Raw genomic sequence first — 21,538 nt, forward strand, 5'->3', positions numbered from 1 at the left:
CAAGATTTGGAGTGCCAGTAATGGGAGCTAGTTTATCAGTCAGGGTATGAGAGGAAGGCAACCAGCAGTGAACCTCTTAACTTCACTACCTTTTTTTTGCTTCCATGATGTTCTTTGGTGATGCTGTGTACCAGCACAGCTGAATTTGGCTTCTTCAAAGACAAAGCAAAAGGGGTTTGTTTTACCTTTTTTGGCTTTGGATGAAGGTCATGATGGAATGAGGCAAAAGAAAGCTTCTCCGTGGTATTTTTTCAGCCTTTTTGTGCTTTGTGAGAAGCCTTCAAATTCAACACTCTGATGCAGAAAAGAATTCTGTTTCGGTTATGGAGGAGGTGACATTCAGTACTAACAGATCGTCAAACTGGCTGGAGGCTTTTGGAGTTTTCCCCTCTTCATAAATCCCCTGCTGTAATCAGTGTTTCTCTCTCCACTCCTCTTTCCTATGGAAGTGGAGGAATGGTTGAAGAGCTGCTATCTTTTCCCTCTCTTAAAGCAAGCACCAGGCACTTGCTGCTCATAGAAGCCTGCAGCCACCAGGCAATTTAATAGAACCTCCCAAGAGGCTGCATACAGTTGGGCCACACTTCCAGTTCAAAGGATGCAATCCATGTTTAGTTGTGGTCCTCTGGTTTTAGGGCAACCAAGAGTGTTGATAGTAATTGCTAACAGATCAGCCAGGGGGATGGGGAAAAGGAATGCATCTTGTGAGAGAGAGCAAGGGATACAGCAATTCCATCTTAGCAGCACCATCAACACCAGTACTAGAAAATCTGTGTGTAAAAGCATCCCACATTAGGGGACACCCTTATAAATTACACTAATATTTCAGTAGTGTGCTAGGTATACTCAGGAGTCTAAAACATACCAGCTGCCATAGCCCTGTGTGATGTGAGCCTTACAGCATGTAGCAGCACAGAAAGGAGATCTTATGAGGCAGATCAAATTAGAGAGCTGCTAGTAAAGCTGGTAAAAAGGTCTCAGTAAATTGATCTTGGAAGTGAGCCCTTGTATAGTCTTTGGATGAATAAAATGGCAGCCATCCTCCTTGGCATGTCACGTGTCTGGTGTTAAAGCAGTTTTTAAGTGTTGGTGTAGTCAGTGGCCTCAGGACCGAAGGAGCTTTTCTTCAGCCTCCCAGTCACGTTGCTGCTCCCTATATATTTTGTTTAGCCACTATGTCAGAGAGTGGCCTGGGAGAATAACTTGTCCTGTGTGTCTCCATTAGTAAACAGCAAGTCCTCCACATCCTTCACTCACTTAAATGCAATAAGCATGCATTTCAGCCAAAGCTCTCACTTAAAATTACTCATATTGCACTCCAATAAAATAAATCCTTGAAACAATAATGAGAAGTGTAGCAGTTGTTACCCTCCTGAGCTGTTCATGGTAATTGGTCACAAGGGAAGTGGATTTGGAGCAAATCCTAGTCTCTGAAGGGTGTGCCTCCATTTAAAATGCTGTTTATGGATGACGACCAGCCCACTTGCATGAAAGCATCTGGTTCTCATGGTGCAGTTGAGCAAGCAGCTGGGATTGGTGGTGTTAGCCTGGGTCTGTACCGCTGCCCTCTCATCAGGGTAAGGTAAGATTTGGGACAGGGTCACCATCTAGTGGCTGGTCCCCATAAAGGACACGGGCTGGATTGAACCAGGACATTGGATGTTGCTTATCAGTTGGGAAAAAGAGCTGCCACACATGTAGTAGTTACTGTGTGCCTGGATGGAATTATTTGGTAGCTACAAGTCTTTTCACTGTGTTGTTTCCTCGGCTTGGTGAGTGCATGTTTTAATCTCTGTTTTTCTGCTCCTTGACTCGTGCAAATTATGCCTTCTGCCATCTCAGATGTAAAGTCAATGTCCTCTTCTGCTTCATGCCTTGCCTTTAGGCCTTGAATCCTTGAGAAAATGGCCACAGAGTAAGTGGTAAGGTAAAGAGTACTTGAGTTAGATATGTATGTATATGGGCAAATAAAAGGTCACTTTTTCTCGTTCCCATTCTGATCTGTTTGCCTTTATAGGACCTCACCCAGAAAAAAGATGTAGGTGATTTTTGCTCATATTTATGAGTGTTCTTGCACCTGCAGACAGTTTGTACCACACTAGAGCTGCCAGGGAAACACAAACCAGTAGCTGCTGGCACTATACTAGTCCTGGCAAATCTAAGCCATCTCTGTTTTTCTAATTACCAAGCTAGTTTACATTTAAAAAAATGCAAACAAAACCCACAAAAATTCCAGGGAAAAGAGATAAATACACTAATAATTTGTGATACATTCTTAGATTCATTTCTTGAATACTCAAACACAGCAGGTTATTATTTTAATTTTTTTTTTTTTTAGTATCAAGTAAAAGCTTGGTTTCCTTCCTTTCATTAGGGGATGTTTCCTCCCTCAATTTTTAAATCTTGTCAAATGTTGAGAAGCAGTACATATGTTTTCTCCTCTTTGTTTCATGGCATGGCTGCCATGCTTATCTTACCAAGATTTATATCCTTGTCTAATTTAGCTTTTCATAAATAATTACAAATCACTCATGAGACCTTGCCAACTGCTCCAGTCCCACAAAGTGACCTGACCTGAAACCCCAAAGTACTGAGAAACATTCATCTTGGAGTATTTTCATAGGCAGTGCTTCAAAGGAATTGTGGTTTAAAAATATGCAGCTATTTTGGTGACCACTTGTGTGGGATAAAGTTTCCCATCAGTAATAGCAGGACTGTAATAGAGCTTCAAGGAGAAGGGAGGAGCTCAGGAGAGCAGTCACAGCACCTTTTGCCTCATTCTGCTCAAGAAGTAGAAGTCTGCAGCAGTAAACAGTCGACTTAATTAAATTAACATGCACTGAATTTGCAACAGAAATGCTGTAAATTGCAGGTAATTTGCCGAGGGTGAAAAGTTCCTCTGGCAAGTATGCATAGCCCATTCTCAGTTAGGAGCAATGTTTTTTATTTTCTGGTCAGGTGTGAAGAGTGGCCCAGCTATATAACTGGGGAGTGGTGGCTTCCAGGAGCAAAGACAGGGACCAGGAAACAGTGGCTGCAGGTGTGCAGAGTGGAGCTCTGCTCTGAGCAAGGTGTGGACACAAGTGGCTCTCCTGTGTGGAGTCTTAGTGGTTTGAAGCTACACATGCAAGAGCAGTTCTGAGCAGTTCTGTCCATCCAGCATTTCTCTCCAGTGGCTCAGAGGCATCTTATTCTCAGGGATGGAAATTTAACCTCACAAAATACAGGTGATAGACTTGGAACATCCTCTGCTACTTGGCTAACAGCTTGTTTTTTCCTTTAATATGGGAAAAATTATGCAGGGAAAATTATTTTTTAATTTCTAGCTCTTCAGCAAAGAGCTTAGCTAGAAACATTACCATTGGAGTGACAAAGGCAAGTTCTCTGAAAAACAGAGAGCTTGACCCTCTTACAAAAGGCTTGAGGTGATAGCCCACACTGAGGTTTGTTGTGGCTTTTCTAGTAATTTTCTAGGAATTTGCTAGGATGGCTGTTCTCCAACTTTATTAGGGAACAATAATAGGAAAATGCAGACCCTTCTACTTATTTGCAATGGTATTATTAGTTGAAATTCAAATGCTCTTATGTCCTGGTGGAAATATGCATTTTGAATAATTGGTGAAGCTGTTGATTAGTCCATAAATCAAAGCTTCTGTCTGAAATGGCTGTGGTACCCTAACTAGAAGTCAAAGGACGGACAAGGTAAGAGTGAAATACATGAAGAAAACGGGTTTTTTAGGTATTTTGTCAGCAACTGAGAATGTGCTTGTGATCTTATATGCTAATTGTGTTCTGGTTTAGAAACCCTAGCATTTTGTAATACTGCCTTTTAGAATATTTCTTATAATTATCAATAAGATATAAGATTTTTTTGTTCATATTAGATGTGTTGGGCAAACACCAGTTTTTTTCAATTTCAGTGTATCAGCAGATGAAGATAAGACTTTTGACACTCTCTGCTGTAAACTCCACTGTTAGTGAGCTGTCCTGGAATTCACAAAGCCTTAAGGAATTGTGTTCTTTCTCACTGACCCTTGGACAGTTTGGTTTCTGTAGCTTTGCTGATGGTTGTGGAGGAAGCTAGTTCTTTAAAGCTATTTGCAGTCCTCAAGCACATGGTTCAATATAGCTACTAAAGTTTGAAGATGAGAGTAAATTGAAGTTGGAACAACTTGTTAAATAGAAGAATCAATAAAAATTGTTCTTACTGCCATTGGAAAATAGAAGTTAAAAAAAAAATAGAAGTTTTACACTCAATGAATGAAGGTTTTGTTGGTTCTTTGAATCAAAGCCAGGACTGTCTTACCTAGTTTAAAATTTCTTTAACAAATCTGGCTGCAGAACAGGATATAAATCAGAGTAGAGTGGATTTGTCTTCATTTAACACCACCCTCGTGGAACAAGGTCCAGGAACTGGTGTGTAAAACCAGACCTATCTATTCCTTTAAATCTGTTTTTCTGATTATTCCAAAAGCTGGGACAAGCTTTTTGCCTCCTTAGTAGAACCTAGGTAGTGAAAAAAACCTTAGTCTTCTCTTTTTTCAATTCCTTCCAGTGAGCTTCTACAGATTTGAAACCTTAATAAGCTAAGATGCAAGAAGATGCTTATTTAATGTCCTTTATATTCAGCAAAATGTATCCCTGAACTTTGTTGCTGCTGTTAGATAGTGCTGTAATGCAAATAACTCACTGTGTTTTCTTGCTTCCACCTCTTTGGCCCCTTTCTATGCTTCCCTGCATTTTTTTGGTTTTCTGTGATAGATTAGAATGGATAATGCCTGCCCTGTCCCTGAGCTTTGCTTCTCTGCTGAGATGAGCAGGTGGTTGCAGAACTTTCTCTAAGAGGATCAATAGAACACTTTTTTAAATGTTATTTTGTGTGTATGTGGAATGCCCCAAAAATTGATGAGCAAGAGAAACCTTCATTAGGCACTGACTGTAAACTTGCCACTAGATTAAAAAAAAATCATTATCTATGGGACCTCAAAATCCTTATCTGTGGTGGGTTGGGCTCAGCTGACATTGCAGTGGTGCATCTGTGGTACACTGGCAGTACCTGTGCCACAGAGCACACCCTGCCCCTTGTTATCCACAAGGAAATGTGTGCAGTGTACATCAGATCTGATGAGTCAGCTTTAGTTTGTCTTCCAGGTGATTCCTGGCTCACCTGGCAGCTTTCACTGGGCACTTGATGGCTGCTGAATAATCTGGTTTGCACAGTAGCTATTTGTTCAAGGGAGCATTTGTTAGTTTTGTGGCACCTCAAAGGTGGCAGCTGTAGTGAAATCCCAGATATGGGATATTCTAGTGCCCTGTACTGAGTTGTTATGTTTATTGGGAAAAAGAAACTGCATTGGGCACACAAAGGACAATGTAAAAGTACCCTCCTATTGAGCATCATCCTGTATGTTGAGAGTTAAGGCATTACAGACTTTGCTTGGTGCAAAGATTTTAATCTGCTTGGTTCCAGCTACAATCTGCTCTGCAGATTTCAGTAAGACTTAACCACAAATACTGCTTGTTCTTATTCTTCATAAAGAACTGGATTTCCTCTAAATAAACACCTGCTTTGCCATCCCATTTTACATGGCTTCACTGTGTGTGAAACTTAGAATAAATTGAGAGGAATGTTGACCTGGACTTTTGTTTATTTTACAGGATAACTTATGTAAACAGTTTTGTGGGGGGTTTGTTAAGTGGAGGGTATAGCAAAAATGTTGTGTAAAGTTGTCTATAATTTGCTGTATTTTTCCCTCCCTTATGACAGTGATCCGAGCTAAAGTGGTGGGGAAGAAGCTGATGAAAGATGGACCCTTTGGAACGATGCGATACACGGTCAAGCAGATGAAGGTATGTTTGCAGACATGTCCCACGGGCTAATAAATATGGTAAGGAATCTAATCGACATGTAACAGCAAACACTTTGCATACCTAACAGCACCTCCACTTTTTGTACTGGCCATACAGAATGGAAGGAAACCAGCAACTGGTAGAAACTTGCCTGAAGAGGGGAAAGGAGCAGGAAAAAATCATTCCTGACATACAGTGCTGAATACCTGAATTCTTCCATTATTTTAAGATTTCTGGTAGTAAAAGATGCCAGATGGTCTTCTCTAGGTACTGAAGACGTGTTTTGTGTTCAACATTCACAGTCTTAGACTGGAAATGCCAGCTTTTCCATGCAGAACATTCATTAAATCCAAGAAGGAAATGATGGTGGGGGTCTGCCAGCCTTTGGAGGGTGCTCGTTTCTCTTCTTTCCTTGCTTTCTTTGTGACCACCAGTTAGGATTACGGCATTTTTTCCATTTATGAAACAAATGAAAATCATATAGTGAAATCTTTATATAAAGCTAATCAGAGTACTGTAGCTTTTAAATATTGTCAGCTTAGAAGAGCTGTGAAGTATTGATTCAGAGATGAAAAGAAGTACAACTACACCAGTTGTTTGATTTCTTTAGTTTCTTTCTTCAGAGCTCTAACTCTTTGCAGGACGAACTGCACTCAACCTGCTGCTTTCGACTTGGGTTTTTTTCTTAAACTGCCCCCTTGTTATGTAATGCTAAAAATCAGCCCTAGATTGTTTTTCTTGGCAATGCCATTCCAGTCATAAGACTGGTTTATGTCTTTAGGGAAAAAAAAAAAAAAAAAGAAAGGGAATGGAAAAGCTTGGCAGAGACTGCAGAAATCTGAAACATATTAGACAAAGTAAAGGTTCAGAAAAAAACAGTCACTTGCCTTGTAACAGTAACTCTCTTTATAAGGCACTTTATAGCTAAGCACGAGAGCCGGGAGGAGGAGAGGCAAAGCCTGTTTCATAAGCTGGCCCAAAACCATGCATGTAGCCAAATCTGGTCCTGGCATGGCTTTTCCACAAGAGTATAGGAGGGTGTGAGGTGGTGGGCTTGTTGACTTCCTCTAACCTTAAAAATTTCTCTGAAGGAGTCCAAAGGAAATATATATTTGTAAAAAAAACCCCCAAAACAACAACTGGTTGTGTTTGCAATAATGATAAAACACTGCCACTTTTTTTTTTTCTTTTTTTTCTTTTTTTTTTTTCTTTTTTTTTTTTTTTTTTATGGCTATTGTTGTCCTCATCAAGGTTGCAGCACCCTGTGCCTTTCTTCTCTGGTTTTGTCACTCTCCAGTTCAGCAAGTGTACCCTGCTTCACAAAACTATTCAGTGTCCACATACTGCAGTGGCTTCATTAACTTCTCTTTCTGATTTCATCTTGGTCTGTCCAGTACTACTTTTCCTCCTTCTCAGTGCCAAGAGTTTGGTGTTTCCCGTCTAACATATAGCCGTGAGCAGTGACCTAGAATAATGGTAGTCCCTTGATATGAGCTACTACCCTTTACCACTCAGAACACTGCCCCTCTTCTAACTAAGACACCTGAGCCTGTCCTGGCTGTTTTCATTGGGTTATTCTGTAGCACAGGGCCTTTCTGCAGAAGCATTTCCACAGTGTTTTTTAGGAAGTTATGTGTCCAACAAAAGCAAGAGGGATTTTAAAGAGGAAATCATGTGTTGGTCAAACTGCCCTTATGTCTGTGGCTTAGATGGCAGGCTGGTGGGGTGTTGCACTGGACATTCAACTGTGACCTTTGGCAGGAAGGAACCTGAAGCAAAGTGCTCAGTAGGACTGGAATGTCCGGAGGACAAAGTTCTTCATAAACAAACAAACCAACTGTCTTCTTTGGAAACCCTGCTGTCTTTCTGCTGAGCTTAGAGACTTCAATATAAAGAGGGATTTAGATCCATACAGTGGGGGTGTTCAGAGTGACACAGCAAATTTCTCCCTTGTTTGCTCCAATGAAAGCTAACTGTCCTGCTGAAAAGAGAACCAAGGAGGCCCATGGCTCTACACTGTTGCATGGGAACAGCTCTGAAGATAAAACTAACATGTCAGTCTGCATAAACCCTTCTGCACCTGCAGGTGAAAAATAAACAAGCCACTTAGTCTATCAGCATGTGCTGAATTGCCTGTGGAAAGCACTGAAAGCCTTAAAGGGCAACAAACCATCTCCATAGTCCTTTCATGGGCTCCTTGAAGTTTGCAGGTTAGATTCCTGGACTCGTTGCTGCATTTAACAACTAAACCAGCTTGGGACCTGGACTGGAGCACAAGGCCAGCCCACAGGGACAGAACAGTGCTAGGCTTTCTAGAGTTCAGGTTTGTTGTTTGAAGAGAGCTTGTGCTTTTCCAAGCCCTGCCTCTCCCCACTGCTTTCTCAAATAATATAAGAATACTTTGAGATCACGTGTGAAAAATCTGCACAGGACTGATCTAACCCCTATGTGTTCTGTGATCTTGCAGTGCATTCTGAGAATGGCCCAAGCCTATTTCAGGAAACTGCAAAGGAAACAAGGAGATAAGATATTTCTTCTCCATGAGCACAAACAGTCCTGGTTGACCATGGCAGCACCCTGCACAGGCTGCCAGAAGCAAGGAGACTTTCCTTGGTTTGTTGCTTATCTGTAAAATGAGTCTATGGGGGGAAATGTGATAGTCCCAAGAGGAAAGAAGTGGGGTGGGATTAATTTAGTTTAATTTTAGACAGACTAAAATGAGGTGTTGACTCTTTCCTGCTCTCTTGATTGTCAATGGGTAGAGTGAGGAACCACCAAAGTGTAATTCAGCCCACAAGTTGTATGTAGCTATTTTAGGATGGGCTGAGTTGCTCAGGAGGTGTCTGTTCTTGGCATTCAACTAGAGAGGATGCCTAATTCCTGTGAATTGCCTATATTTTAGGTAGCTGAAGGTTAGGCAAAGTTTGATTCCCAGCTCTTGGTATCTAGTGCAACCTCACATGGGAGGAATAGAAGGAGAAACATCATGAACAATTTTACAGGGTGAAGTAATTTAAGCAGCAGGAACCGCCACAGGACTTGCCTGTGCCTTTCTGAGGCAGTATGGGGACTGCTAAGGGGAATGCTGACACAGATGGAAACAGAGCAGCACTAGCAGACATCACCATGTCATGCTTGCTAATACGTTATTCTCTGTTATTATACTTCCAAAAATGCACATTTGTGGGGACAGGAGAACTCTGAGGGTAGCAGTTAGGAGAGAGGCTAACTTTATGGGTTGGTTTCTTCTGACTGGTCTAACGACACTTCCAAGACATTTTGTATATCCAAAAATAATGCTCAAGGTATTGTTTTGTTTAACAGTGGGCATCTGTTGGCAAGATTCCCCCTTGCCAAACTTTTTTTCCTTCCCTGAGAACTGAGGTCCTACTGGTGAATTTTGTTCAGTCATCAGAAGATGTGGGAGGCCCTGTCTGCACCAGTATGGGTTCAGTCAGCGTGGCAGTGGCTCCCATTGATGTGGATCACTGAGGGCTGAATGGAAGTGCCTTTTGGGAGGCTGAGCATGCTTTATTTAGCAGCCCTGACAGTGGCAGCCCTGATGGTAATGTGAACAGTTAATTAGGTCCAGGAGCTGAAAAACAAGCCCCAGTTCAGCATCACTGGCAACTTCCTAGGCAGTCATGTTGGGCTTGATGGCTTAGAAGTACGAAAAGGGATGACTAACAGTCCTGTAGAAAGGACCTGAGCAGCTTCCCAGGGGAATGATTCGGATAGCTCATAGCCCTGTGGGCAAGAGGAAGAAAGGGCTCCAAGTGTGCCTGCCCATGTGCAGATTTTGTAACAGAGATACTTAATTAGCCCAACATGACTGGGAGCTCAGCAAGGTGAGTGACAGATCCCTTGCACTGCCATGCACAGTGTGCAGCTCTCTGCAGTGTTGATAATGCACTGCCGGGAGGGACTGGGCAGCCCCAGCTGTAATCTTAGCTAGTTTTATCTGCTTAGATACCATTATCTGAGCTTCTTGGTGTGACATCCACTAGAAAGGGGTCTGGACACGTGACCTTTATTCTATGTGCCTTTCCTCACAGTACCCTTGGGAAGCATGAAACAAAAGTGTGCTGAGGGCTAAATAACTCATCCAAGGACAGACAGGATGCTTGTGCCAGAATCTAGATCTCCAGCTCTGTTGACTGGATTGGAAAATCTGAGTAGGTCACCCGCTACCAAGAAAATTGCAGGGATAAAGCAGAGATTAGGTAAAGTTCACTTCTTCCATCTCCATTGAAAGACTTTGGCCACTTATGGATGCAAAGTCATATTTCAAGCATAATCTATGAGTTTTTGTTGGTACAGTAGGATTAATTTAAAAAAAGTACTTTGCTTGCATATTAGCTGGGTATAGAAGAAAGGCTGGAAAATGCAAACTCTTCAAGTGTGTCTTTTACTGTACCCAGCAGTACTGTTGCTGAGCTGTGACACTGTTACAAGATCATACTGATTAGGGGAATCTGAGGAGAAAAAAGCTTAACTGGTTGACATTCCATAGATACTCCAAAGATAATTTGGCCTCTCAGCATAGCAGAATTAGTAGTAATTTTTTATGATTTTATATTAAATATTTGGGCCTAGCATAAAGTCTGTTAAATTAACAGATATTCTTTCAGAAATAAAAAGATTTGTTGTTTTTAAAGGAGGTGGGGGAATTGTGAAGTACCCTGAGGTAATAGGAGACTTAAAGGAATAGAATGTGGCCTGGAGAAGAATACTACAGCTTAGGTGACACCACAGCAAAGATATGTAGCTATGGGATTGTTTGGGATTTTTTGATCCTCTTTTCCCTAAATAATTAATATTTAGTACTAAACTGAATGTGCTGTCTATCAGTAAAGATGAGAGAGAAAAGGATAGGCTGGGAAGTGCGAGAAAGCTGATTCTCTCTGACTTGTATTATTTCTTATTAACTTCTAAATATTGGCCATTCGTGGAGTTGGCAGGGAAAAAAGAGTGACTGAATGCTTTGAAAAGATAAAAAGTAGAATTTAAAGATTAAATTCTCAGGAAAATAATCCTATGTGTTTCAAAAATAGGATATGTTTAATGGGTCCAATGTACACATGTAGTTGTTGTTTCATTGCTATGCAAAGACTTCATTATGCTGCTAACAGGTGAGCATGAGTTTCTCTAAATTGCAGCAGTAAGGCCAGGTCAGATGGGGACATGTGCTAATTTCTGACTGAATCCAACTCCTAGTGTATCTGTGGGCTCATGTTTCGAATAAACTGAGCAGGAAGAAAGATTATGAAGGAGGAGGAGTGCAGAGGAATTATGTATGCATGATATTTTCTTTATGGCGCCCATCAGTACGGGGCTAATTTTAGAAGATGGTGTAGAATTCAATGTCTGCATTCATTGAGTTAGAGAAACAGTAAGTCCTTGCTGAGGTCAGCAGGAGTTGCATGTGCTACGCGTTTGAGAAGGAGGTGTCTGGCTTGATGACTTAGATCAAGCGCCAAAGGTTTGAAACTCTTACAGCAGCAACACTGGAAAATAGGGTAATTGTTTAAAAGAAAAATCCTTTAGTTTGGAAGAAACTGTTTAAATCACATAGAGGACAAAGATTCCAAGCTTGAACTAATTTTATTTCTCCCTAATTTTGACCTTTATAAGGGGGAAAAAAATGTTCAGGATGTTGGCAGAGCCTGCATCACTAGCACTTTGTTCAGTCAGTGCCACTGGAACTAATATGAATGGGAAAAACTGGTCCCTGTGCTGAATTGCAATGGCTTATTAGCAGGTGGTTTTTCTGCTTTACCAGCAGATCTGGTAGGGAGACTTCTATTAGTCCATCCAGTGCCATTATTCCTTCACTCTTGTAATAACCAGAAAAATTACTGCTTTATTGCTTGCCACCACAAACTAGGAATGTAGATTGTAAAGAACCTTAAGTGAAACTTGTCCTCTTAAGATGACTTAAAGCGCTTTTATTCTTTCTCTAGATGTACAGGGGCTTCCAGATAATGCCACATGTTCAGTACATCTACACAGAAGCCTCTGAGAGTCTTTGTGGAGTCAAGCTGGAGGTCAACAAGTACCAATATCTGATTACAGGTAAAGGACCTTGTACTTCTCTATAAGCAAAACCTCTTCTGTTTTATACACACACCTGGTAAGAACATGGGCAGCAGTGTAGACAGCTCTGTACACAATTTCCTAAGTGTTAAGATGGTCAACAATATTCTGATGTTCAGCACTCTACTCTGAGTGACTCTGAGAGTCACTTCACTCTCTAGATGTCCCTCTCTTTCTTGAAGTGTATCTTACACCCGGGCATGCTCTGACAAGTATGTTGTATGACAGTTCATGGCTCTCAATTTATACTGAGCTGGCATGTCTGTCACAGGGAACTGGATGCTACTGGGCTGTGTCAGAAATGGAAGCTTGTTTTTGGAATGAGCTGGAGAATGAGATGGGGGGATGCAGGGGGATGGATATATGGCAGTTGCCAAGTCTTGTTTCTAGGGAAGGTGTCAGTTCATTTGTTCTGTTGTTAAGAGGAGCTGGAGAGCATTACTAACCTGCATGTTGCTGGTGGTGCTCTCAGCTGGCACAACACTCCTGACTTTCAGAAGTGCTGTTATCTCACTGGCCAGAGATTCCTGAACCAGTTAATAAAAAGAAAGCATTTGCTGAGCAGTGGCTGAAGCCAAACATATTGAGAGCATTAGAGATGTCAGGAAAGGAGAGAGGTGTTTGAGCTAAGAAGTGCTAACTTGTGACCATGTGTCTGTTTTCAAGGCCGGGTGTATGAGGGGAAGGTTTACACTGGCCTGTGCAACTGGTATGAGAAATGGGACCGGCTGACTCTGTCCCAGCGCAAAGGACTGAACCACCGTTATCACCTGGGCTGTAGCTGCAAGGTACGTGTGTCTCTAAGGTGGCATTCTGACATTCAAGCCCAAGAACTCTGTTTCTCCTGGCATGGTAATACTCAATGATGCTGGAGAACAGCCAGGAAGAAAAATTGGGACAATTTTTACAAAAGAATTAAAGTTCATTTTAAGTGTTGAGACCACAGAAAAGACAATCAAATAAAAATGCAGAGTCTATGCCTTTAATAGTTGGAGTTAATTGGGGCTGGGGAAGACTTTCAGAATCTATGCAGAATCATTTGCAGGTGAATGAAATAAGGTACCAAAGGCTTGGCAAGATATGTCCAGCTTTTTTCCTGTGTAAACATTTTGAGTACTTAAAACCCCACAGCCTGGCACTGGAGCTAAGACTTTTGCACATGGCGTCAGGCCTGCAAAAACACAGACATAAGCTCAACTTTTCTGCACCTGAAAAGCCCTTTTGATGATGGAATTAGCTGTGTGTGTGAAGTTAAGCACATGCTTACGTGCTTACAGAACTGAGGCTGAATTTTGGATTAGTAAGCAAGGTTTGAGGCTGTGGAATTTTGAATCACTTGTCTCTGCTAAAAAGACATTTTATATAATGTTGTTTTTACACATAGCCTTACCTGATTTCTCTTTCCAATTGCAGATTAGGCCCTGTTACTATTTGCCCTGCTTTGCCACCTCCAAGAACGAGTGCATTTGGACAGACATGCTCTCCAACTTCGGCCACTCGGGATATCAAGCAAAGCACTATGCCTGCATCCAGAGGGTGGAAGGCTACTGCAGCTGGTATAGAGGATGGGCACCTCCAGACAAAACGATAATCAATGCCACAGATCCCTGAGCAGCTCTCCCTTTCCTTATCTCCCCTCTCCCTTACTTGTGGCTGATCTTCCTTTGGACATTAACTCTTACCAGATCGTGATGATGACAATGAAATTAGTGCCTATTTTCATACAAATTCTAGCACTTCGAACACTTAAAAAAGAAAAGGAAAAAAAGGAAAGGAAAGAAAAAAGTCTGTGCTACCTTACTGAATTTGTAATCACCTTTTCCATTTTTTGATACCACTCATTTTGATCAGACAACATTTGGGAGCTTACTTTTGCACACCAGAGGGAAAAATGGGAGGGAAAAAAAGGAAAAAAAAAAAAAAAAGATGGAGCTCTTGCTCTCTTACATGTATCATTAGCTGTAGCAATATAATCTCTATTTTTTTAGGAAAACAAAAATCTAAAAACTATGCCAGTTAGGCACTGTATTCTTCTATGTGCTGGCTTCCCATCACCCCTCCTCATGCACTAAGTGCTGAAAATACATAGAAAAATCTATTTTAAGGGAAAAATATTTTATTAATCAGATACGTCAGGCAAACGAAGCAAAATGAAAAGAAACCCAGCCTAAACCATGGACAAAATTACATCCAAAATAAATCCTCCTCTCTAGGAGAGATTGGCAATGTGATTGACTCCAGCAGTGGGAGACTTTACCTGGTGTGTCTGACCACATCATCTGGTAAAAGCATTGTTGGCTGACTCTTCTTGCTATTTCAGTCACAGTGTGAATGCAACAGCACATTTGAAGTTCTGGCTTTCCCCAGAACAAAAGAAAGTATTTTGTATTCTTGTTGTTGTTGTTTCAAAAACAAAAGCCCCATCCCCTATTTTCAGGGAGGTAAATGCAACTACAGCAGAGCAAAAGAAGGGTTGTCCCATCCTGTTTTGAGCAGCATTGGCCCCTGAAATTTTTGCAGCTTAGCTTCAACATCAAAACTAGCTTGTGAACACCTTAAACCAAACAGATGCAAAAATAACAACTGTAAATAAATCATGTGCAAGAGGGAAAGGGGAGACTTGCTAGAACTCATTATTATTAAAAAAAAAAAATATTGCCAAAATAGTGTTTTGCTGAACTAAGATGTATATACACATAATGACATAAGCTATTTTTGACAGGATGTGGAATTTTTTTGGTGTTATAAACAAAAGAGTGGTTTGATTGTGTTTTAAAGACAGAAATATTGACATTCCGAGTTGGTGAGTCGCTTTTAAGATATTGAAGCTCCAGTGTATCCGCAGTAGTGGCTACAGTCATTGTTTCCTTTGTAACTCCTTGCACCACGGTTCCTCCCCTGCAGCTACAATAGCTGCATTTGTTTATATGGTGAAAGGAAGTGTGTGTGTGGGCTAGGCAAGGAAAAGTGGTCTCCTAATAAGTGTTGTCTGGGATCATAAAATTTTCAGCTGCCCAGAGGATTCCTTCTGTGTCAAGTGCTGTGTTTCCCTCTAGGCACTGTTAAGCATAGCCCTGTGCATGTGCTCATACCATGTCCTGCAGTCATGTGGGAGGAGAAGCCTTACTGTCTTGTGCTTTGCTGTTGACTGGAGTTTTTTTTTCATTCTATTTTGTTTTTTATTATTAAGAAAACTATAATATAATTTTTCTTATCAAATAAAAGTATTTTAAGTTTTAATGATGGTGAAGAAGGGGTGCTGACAAAATGGGTGACTTAAGTTTTGGATGGGGAGGGCTTGGGCAGGGAGAAGATTGTGCTTAACTTCATTTTTGTATTATTATGATTATTTATCTTAAGTTTCCATATATCTTCCGTTCATTCCACTTAGAAAGCAGAGCTGCCACCAGCAGGAAAAAGTTGTTGCAGTGACTCCAGCTTGGGGCAATACAGCATTTTACTGTCAGTGACCTCAATTACTGGGGAGTTGTTTAGAACTTTTTTGCCAAATGGAAAAGAATGAGTGTCTGAGATGGACCCTGATGTGTTTTTAAGTTCCTTGTGTGCTACCAGAGTGCTGCCAGATGTACACCCTCTGAAATGCCCCATTTGCTGGATGACTTGTTGCAGCAAAAATCTTCATTTTTAGCATGAACTTTAAAGGGCATTTTCACTGAGTTGCTGTAAGAGGTGCCTAGGTCTGCTGCCTATATTTTTTTTCCCAGCAGCTCTGAGTGGCAAGGCAACACAAAACACATTGAAAGTCTATTGGATTTTCCTGTGATTTAGATTTGGAACACTTCTCAGAAGTCCTCTTCCCTGTGACTACTCCTAAATTATGGGCTGGAGATGAGAGGGAGAGTAGGGTGCTTCATGACACCCATCACAGGATCAGGTGGTGGTTCAGAAAGTTGTTCCTTTTGGCAAAATATAGATTTGGCCTTTGGGCCCAGTGGAACAATCTCTGAGTTTTGCATGGCTGACAAAATCCAAAATCTGTGAGGGTCACTGAGGGCAGAATGGAGCCACCCTCAGTGTTTGCATTGTTTGGAGTCAGCAGTGCAGAATGTGGCCCTCCTCAAGCTCAAGGTGACTTGGCAAAGCTGGTGTCTTTTTGAGCTGCAGCCACTTCTCACAGCTTTGGAAGGCTAAACAAAAATGCCCCTTGATGCAGTAAAGTGTTGATTTGAATTTGCATTAAACTGCAGCTCTGTGTATTTTACCTGTCACTGATTCATTTAGCTAGCTGAGACATCACAGTATTGCACTCAAATTATTGTGAAAATATTTGCGTTCTAATACTATGAGGACTTGTGTTCCTACGTAGGATATAATGTAGCTATGTGCTTTGTAAACAACAAAACAGCAGATGCATTACCAGAAAGTGAAGCATATTCCCACTTTGTTTTGCAGACAGTAAAATGTTTCTGAGATGCAGACAGCTAGACTGGCAGGGGCAGAGGTTTGATGGCAAATCTTTGTCCTTGCTGTGTAAAGAAACAGTTGTTAAGGCTTTTCAAAATGTGAAGCCGAAAGGAGGGGGAAGAATCCAGTGAAAATACATTTCTTTTGGGAAGCTTCTTTATTTTGTTTCTGTGGATGCTATCAGGGACATGCATTTCTTGGGCTTGTGTTTGCAATAAGGACCTGCCTGAAGGCATTCCTGAAGTGAAAGCCATTACATGGATTGAACAGGCTCTAAATTAGGCTCAAAGACTTCCTCCTTTCTGTCAGCTCTCCTTTCTTCTGCCTTGCTAAGTCACTTCTGCCTGCCAATGGAGATGTCCAGGATTACACACACACTCCCTGCCACCATGCTTTAGACACACAAACATTATTCAAAATACTTTTTAAAGTGCATAGCTAATTTCTAGACTAAAGCTGTTCAGTTTTCTTATGCATGTTTTTCCCTTACTTGATGTAGAGTGTTTTTCCCTTTAAAATGACAAAAATAGATATTGAAGTTTTGGGAAAGTTTAGATTCTCTTTGCCTCTTCCAAAATGGAGGGGGTAGAGAGTAGGAGATTGTGCATGAAGTTCCTTAAATAAAATCCTCCTGGGGGAGGCTTCTACCTCCCCTGTATGGGAAAGAAATGCCATTTTTAAGTCTAAATTTCCAATGTTTTGACAAGTTATGTGGCCCTTAAGGTAGGACTATTCTAAAACATAAATCTATCATTGTATCCCATTCCTACTTGTCAGAGTGAAATGCTACCTCACAGTGATGGGAAACATACTGTTGTGGTTTTAAAGAAAAGACTGTTGGAAATAAAGGCCTCCATGAGAACAAATTTCCATCCTTGCAGATATTTTTGAAAATACTGCTTGCTTATAATGTGCTTTGTAGCTTAGAAGGACAGAACAGAATTTAGGGAACTGCAAAAAGTTTTGGCTTTTTTTAGAGTAAGTGACTTATGGGGCTACCAGTCTTGAGAAAAAACCATAAAAACCCACTAAACATTTGCTGCTGTTTTGCTTGTACTGGCTTCTCCTTCTCTCCAACACTCCCTTCATAGAGCCACTCTGCTGTTCCTGATAGTCATGGAAACTTGGGGAGAGAACCAAACCCATGTGAAAAATCTTGTCCAGAAGGAATGTATTTGTTGCTAAATTTTCTAGCACTGTTTACAGTTTTCCTCCATGTTATTTATAAATTTTATATTCAGTGAATGTATATTGTCTTTTAAGGTAATGTTGCATAATGTTCACTTTTTATAGTGTCCTTTTATTCTAAACAGTAAAGTGGTTTTATTTCTATCACAGACATTCTGTGTCTGCTTCACTTATATTAGTTTCTGTCAACTTCAAATGTACACAAATGGATTTGCAACTGGATTTATTAATTTCCTTCCCCTTCCTGATCCCCTTTTATTGGTCCCAAAGCAGATATTCCACCTCTGGCAATTCTTGTGCTTTGGCAAAGATCCTTTCAGGAATCCCCCCTTCTTTTTAAGAGGTTGTTCTCTCTAAGAATTGTTACTGTGGTTATAAGCCCAGAAGAGGTGAAAAATCAGTTTTGAAGTTAATGACTCCCAGTTGTTAATCGGCCATAGGAGGTCAGTACAGACCAAGGCACTCATTAGGGTTGGCTGTAGCACCAGCAGGTCCTTGGAAGAACACTTGTCAGATTGCTCTTACTTCCAGAAAACTGATCATTATGGGGAGGTCTGAAAGGTGCATGCCCATGGCAAAGGGAAGAGCGGTTCATCTTTTTTGCTGTAAAGTATCAGAATCTTGTGTCCTCTCTTTAGGCTCACTGTTAAAGGATGATTTAAAATGCCCTATTTTCATGAGAAAGAAGCTTCAGAAAAAGTATTTTCAGATAAGTTAAAATGCTGACAAAAATGGACCTACTGTTAGAAACTTCCTATACCTCACTTTTTACTCTTGGAAAATCTAGTCTCTACAGAGATGAAAGAATGAAAGAGATCTTTGAATCTGTTCTCTGTTTAATCCAAAGGTTTATAAAGTAGACTCTAGAAAATTTTGGGTATAGAAGGTTGAGGGTCTTCTGTGTGAGAACTTAAGAGCTTCAAATGTGTCACATTGCAGAGAGGTAAAACACTGTCATTATAAACACTTTCAGGGGGTCACCCATCAAAGGACCGCAGTGAATTTTGTGAGTGCTCACTGGTACAGCTTGGAAATGCCTCCAGACATTTGAATGCCACCAGGAGAGTGTAGAGAAAGTGGTAAAAGGGGATCAGTATATTCCTGTCTGACAAATGGAGAAGCTGATGCACAGTGGACAAGCAACTTCCACAGGTGTTTGGTGATGACTGCAATGCCACATACTTGGTGTAGGCACTTGACCTCTCAGATTCTCATGACTCAGGATGCTGTGAAGATGCTTCCAGAAAAGATATTTATAAGTTGTGCAGATTCATTCTGTGAGGCAGATCACCCCCCTCACCTGGGAAGGGCTGACCTGAAGTTGCTCAAGTGGATTGCTGCTTCTTTAAATTGTTGGGAAGTGACTGATTTAAACCAGATTACTCAGGCTTGCATGTCAGCAGTAGTGTTTGTTTTCATATGAGATTACCTACAGTTTAAAAAGCTTCCTGTACCCTTTTGGAAGTAAGTAATAGCATCTCCAAGTAGGTGATTAGTTATAAAGATGGAAAATAAGTGAAATTAATATCAGTGCTAAGCCAATCTACTTTGCTGGTACTGAATACATCTACATCTGAGGAACCAAGAATCAGATAGCCAGACAAGAAAATTGTGCGAAAAGTGCTAACTTATTTGCAATGATAACGTTTATCAAGTCTTCCAAAAATACTGTTCCTGAAATGGTGATCCAAGTCACAACTCTCCTGAAGCATTGCTTATGTCACAAAACCTTCTTCATAAATCATTAGGAATTAAATGCAATAGGTACGTGACTATTCAATCTTATAAATGTGCAAAATACTGTTACATTGTTTAAGGACTATCCATTTCTTTATGTCTTAAATGATAATACAACTTCATGACTGTACTTACCTCCATGATGTGCCTGTGAAGCATGGAAGTGCTGTAGTCTACACAACACAGGTAGAGAGAGAGTATTGGAACAGAGAGGTGAAGGACTGACATTTCAAAATATTTGAGTACCTAGCAGGCAGAAGTGGGATTTTTCACAAGGAACTAGATGATCATGTATCTACATCCTGGTTTGTGATGTGGCTGGCCCACGGTGCTACAACAAGTGTGTGAGAAAAGACGGGATTGAGTATTTTTGAGCCTTAGTTTGACATCTCAACAACCCTCATGTTCAGGCTGGCAATGCTGCTTGGGTTCACAGTCAAGCCTGGGAAATTAGCTCAGCCAGCCAGTGGTCACACAGGGGGTCAGGGTTCATACAGGGTTTCATCAAAGCCTCAGCCATGTAGGAAGAGCCATTAATTCATGGGTGTAAGTTGGGAGCAAAAACTCACAAAGGACTAGTCTTTCCTTTAACACAGGGAAAACAAGAGCCATGACCAGCTGTAAACAAAGCCCCTCTCTTTGCTGTATTCTCCAGGACTAAGGGCACCTACGCAGATTTCTGTGGAAGGTGCCCTGAGAGTTTGGTACAGTGCCCAGCAGTCACACAGGGCACTGAGTGTTCAGCTGTTGACAGAAAGACCAGACCCCAAAGCACTGTGCAAAGAAAACATGAGAAGCTGAAACAAACTCTTTTAAGAACTCCAAGTTACCCTGAGTACCTTCAGGCTGATAAATGTTTCATGGATGGTGAGCACGTGACAGACCAAGCGAACTAACATTGTGAAACAAACATCTCTTAGGACCCATGTTCCAAATTGTCAGCATATTTTAAACAATTCCAGGAGTAGGGAAAATTCCACTTTATCTGAATAGTGTTTCTTTGCTGTAAGGGATGAGCTTTTCATGGACTGTTTTAAAATGGAATTCTGCTTTAGTTTTAAGCCTTTGAGCCTCTTTGTACATTTTTTAAGGTCCTTACATGACCTAGGGAAGGGCTGGGCGAGAAAGGAAAGAAATTCCCAAGCAGTGCCTTTTGCATAGCACTTTTTAACTGGTATTTTTCTGTAAGCAAAATTTAGACTCTTCCCAGCATTCCTACCACCATTTCCTGTGCCCAACTTGCATCTCCACCCCATCCATAGTGGCATCAGAAGAAAGCAAAGTTACTCACCATCTGCTTATGGCTTGGGAAGAAGGTTTGCTCCACCAGGGGGAACTTCTCAGGGCCCAGCGAGTTGAAGATTTTAATGAGCTGAGAGAACTTGAGGTGAGGGAGGGGAAACAAAAAACAGACACAGTGGATGTCAGTAACTTCTTGTGCAATGGGCAAATGCTTGCAAAATGGTCTGATAGTGGTGAAGGAGGTGAGAGAAACATTATCATGTCTTTCCCATCTTGCTTTCTTGACCTAAGAGCAGCAAGAAAATATGAAGCTGCTGTATTTATCCATGGCCAAGACAGCCTATGTACACAAACTTTTGACTAAGGGAGCGTAGAAGAGATTCAAGAGCCAGAAGGGAATCAGTTTGCATTTACTTACAGATCTACTATGAACAAGATTTGCATTCCAAATGCAGCTGGGGAGAGGAGCCTTTCTTAATAGAGGATAGAGCCAGGAAATGAGTGCCACCACTCCCATCAGAGACCAAATAAACCAAAGCTGTCCCTTGGATCTCTTCCTCACAATCAAATCCAAGCAAGGCACTTTGTGCTGGAGGGCAGGAGAACTGCTAAGGGACAGCAATTACAAAAGGGTTGGAGTGCCAGACCAAGGGAGTAAAGTCCACTGTTAATCAGAACTGGCATTTATTGTGAACCAAGGGCCCCCCAACAGCCCTTCATGAATGACAGGAGAGAGAGGGCTTCATCTGCCTGTCTTTGTCCCATCTACCATGAGGTCTGAGGGAGGCACCAGTCTGTGAGGGTGGTGTCTAGAGAGCAGTATGTAACATCAATGGGGACAGCAAGCCACTAGGGTATTTCACACATGGAGGAGCATTTGTCATTGTCCCCACCCATCAGCATGAATTTCACCTTCATCACCACTATCATCACCATTATAAACCTTTTTATCATTCAGGGTTGTGACCAACCAGACACAAAGCTCCCCATGGTAGGACTG

The 21,538-nt window shown here is 41.3% G+C and overlaps 2 protein-coding genes across 2 annotated transcripts in view; one reads left to right on the forward strand and one right to left on the reverse strand.

The window, feature by feature from the left end:
* Positions 1 to 15,186, forward strand: part of TIMP3 (TIMP metallopeptidase inhibitor 3) — a 34,873-nt gene extending 19,687 nt beyond the window's left edge. Inside the window, exons 2-5 of the mRNA XM_021553954.3 lie at positions 5,768 to 5,850; positions 11,814 to 11,925; positions 12,613 to 12,734; positions 13,360 to 15,186. Coding sequence (XP_021409629.1) covers positions 5,768 to 5,850; positions 11,814 to 11,925; positions 12,613 to 12,734; positions 13,360 to 13,557 — 515 coding nt within the window. The 3' untranslated portion in view covers positions 13,558 to 15,186. The remainder of the gene's footprint in view (positions 1 to 5,767; positions 5,851 to 11,813; positions 11,926 to 12,612; positions 12,735 to 13,359) is intronic.
* Positions 1 to 21,538, reverse strand: part of SYN3 (synapsin III) — a 189,038-nt gene that overhangs the window by 108,338 nt on the left and 59,162 nt on the right. The window contains exon 6 of the mRNA XM_021553949.3: positions 20,588 to 20,677. Within this exon, the coding sequence (XP_021409624.3) occupies positions 20,588 to 20,677 (90 nt within the window). The remainder of the gene's footprint in view (positions 1 to 20,587; positions 20,678 to 21,538) is intronic.

This window comes from Lonchura striata, chromosome 1A (assembly GCF_050655825.1).
Source record: "Lonchura striata isolate lonStrDom1 chromosome 1A, ASM5065582v1, whole genome shotgun sequence".
NCBI classification, from domain to species: Eukaryota; Metazoa; Chordata; class Aves; order Passeriformes; family Estrildidae; genus Lonchura; species Lonchura striata.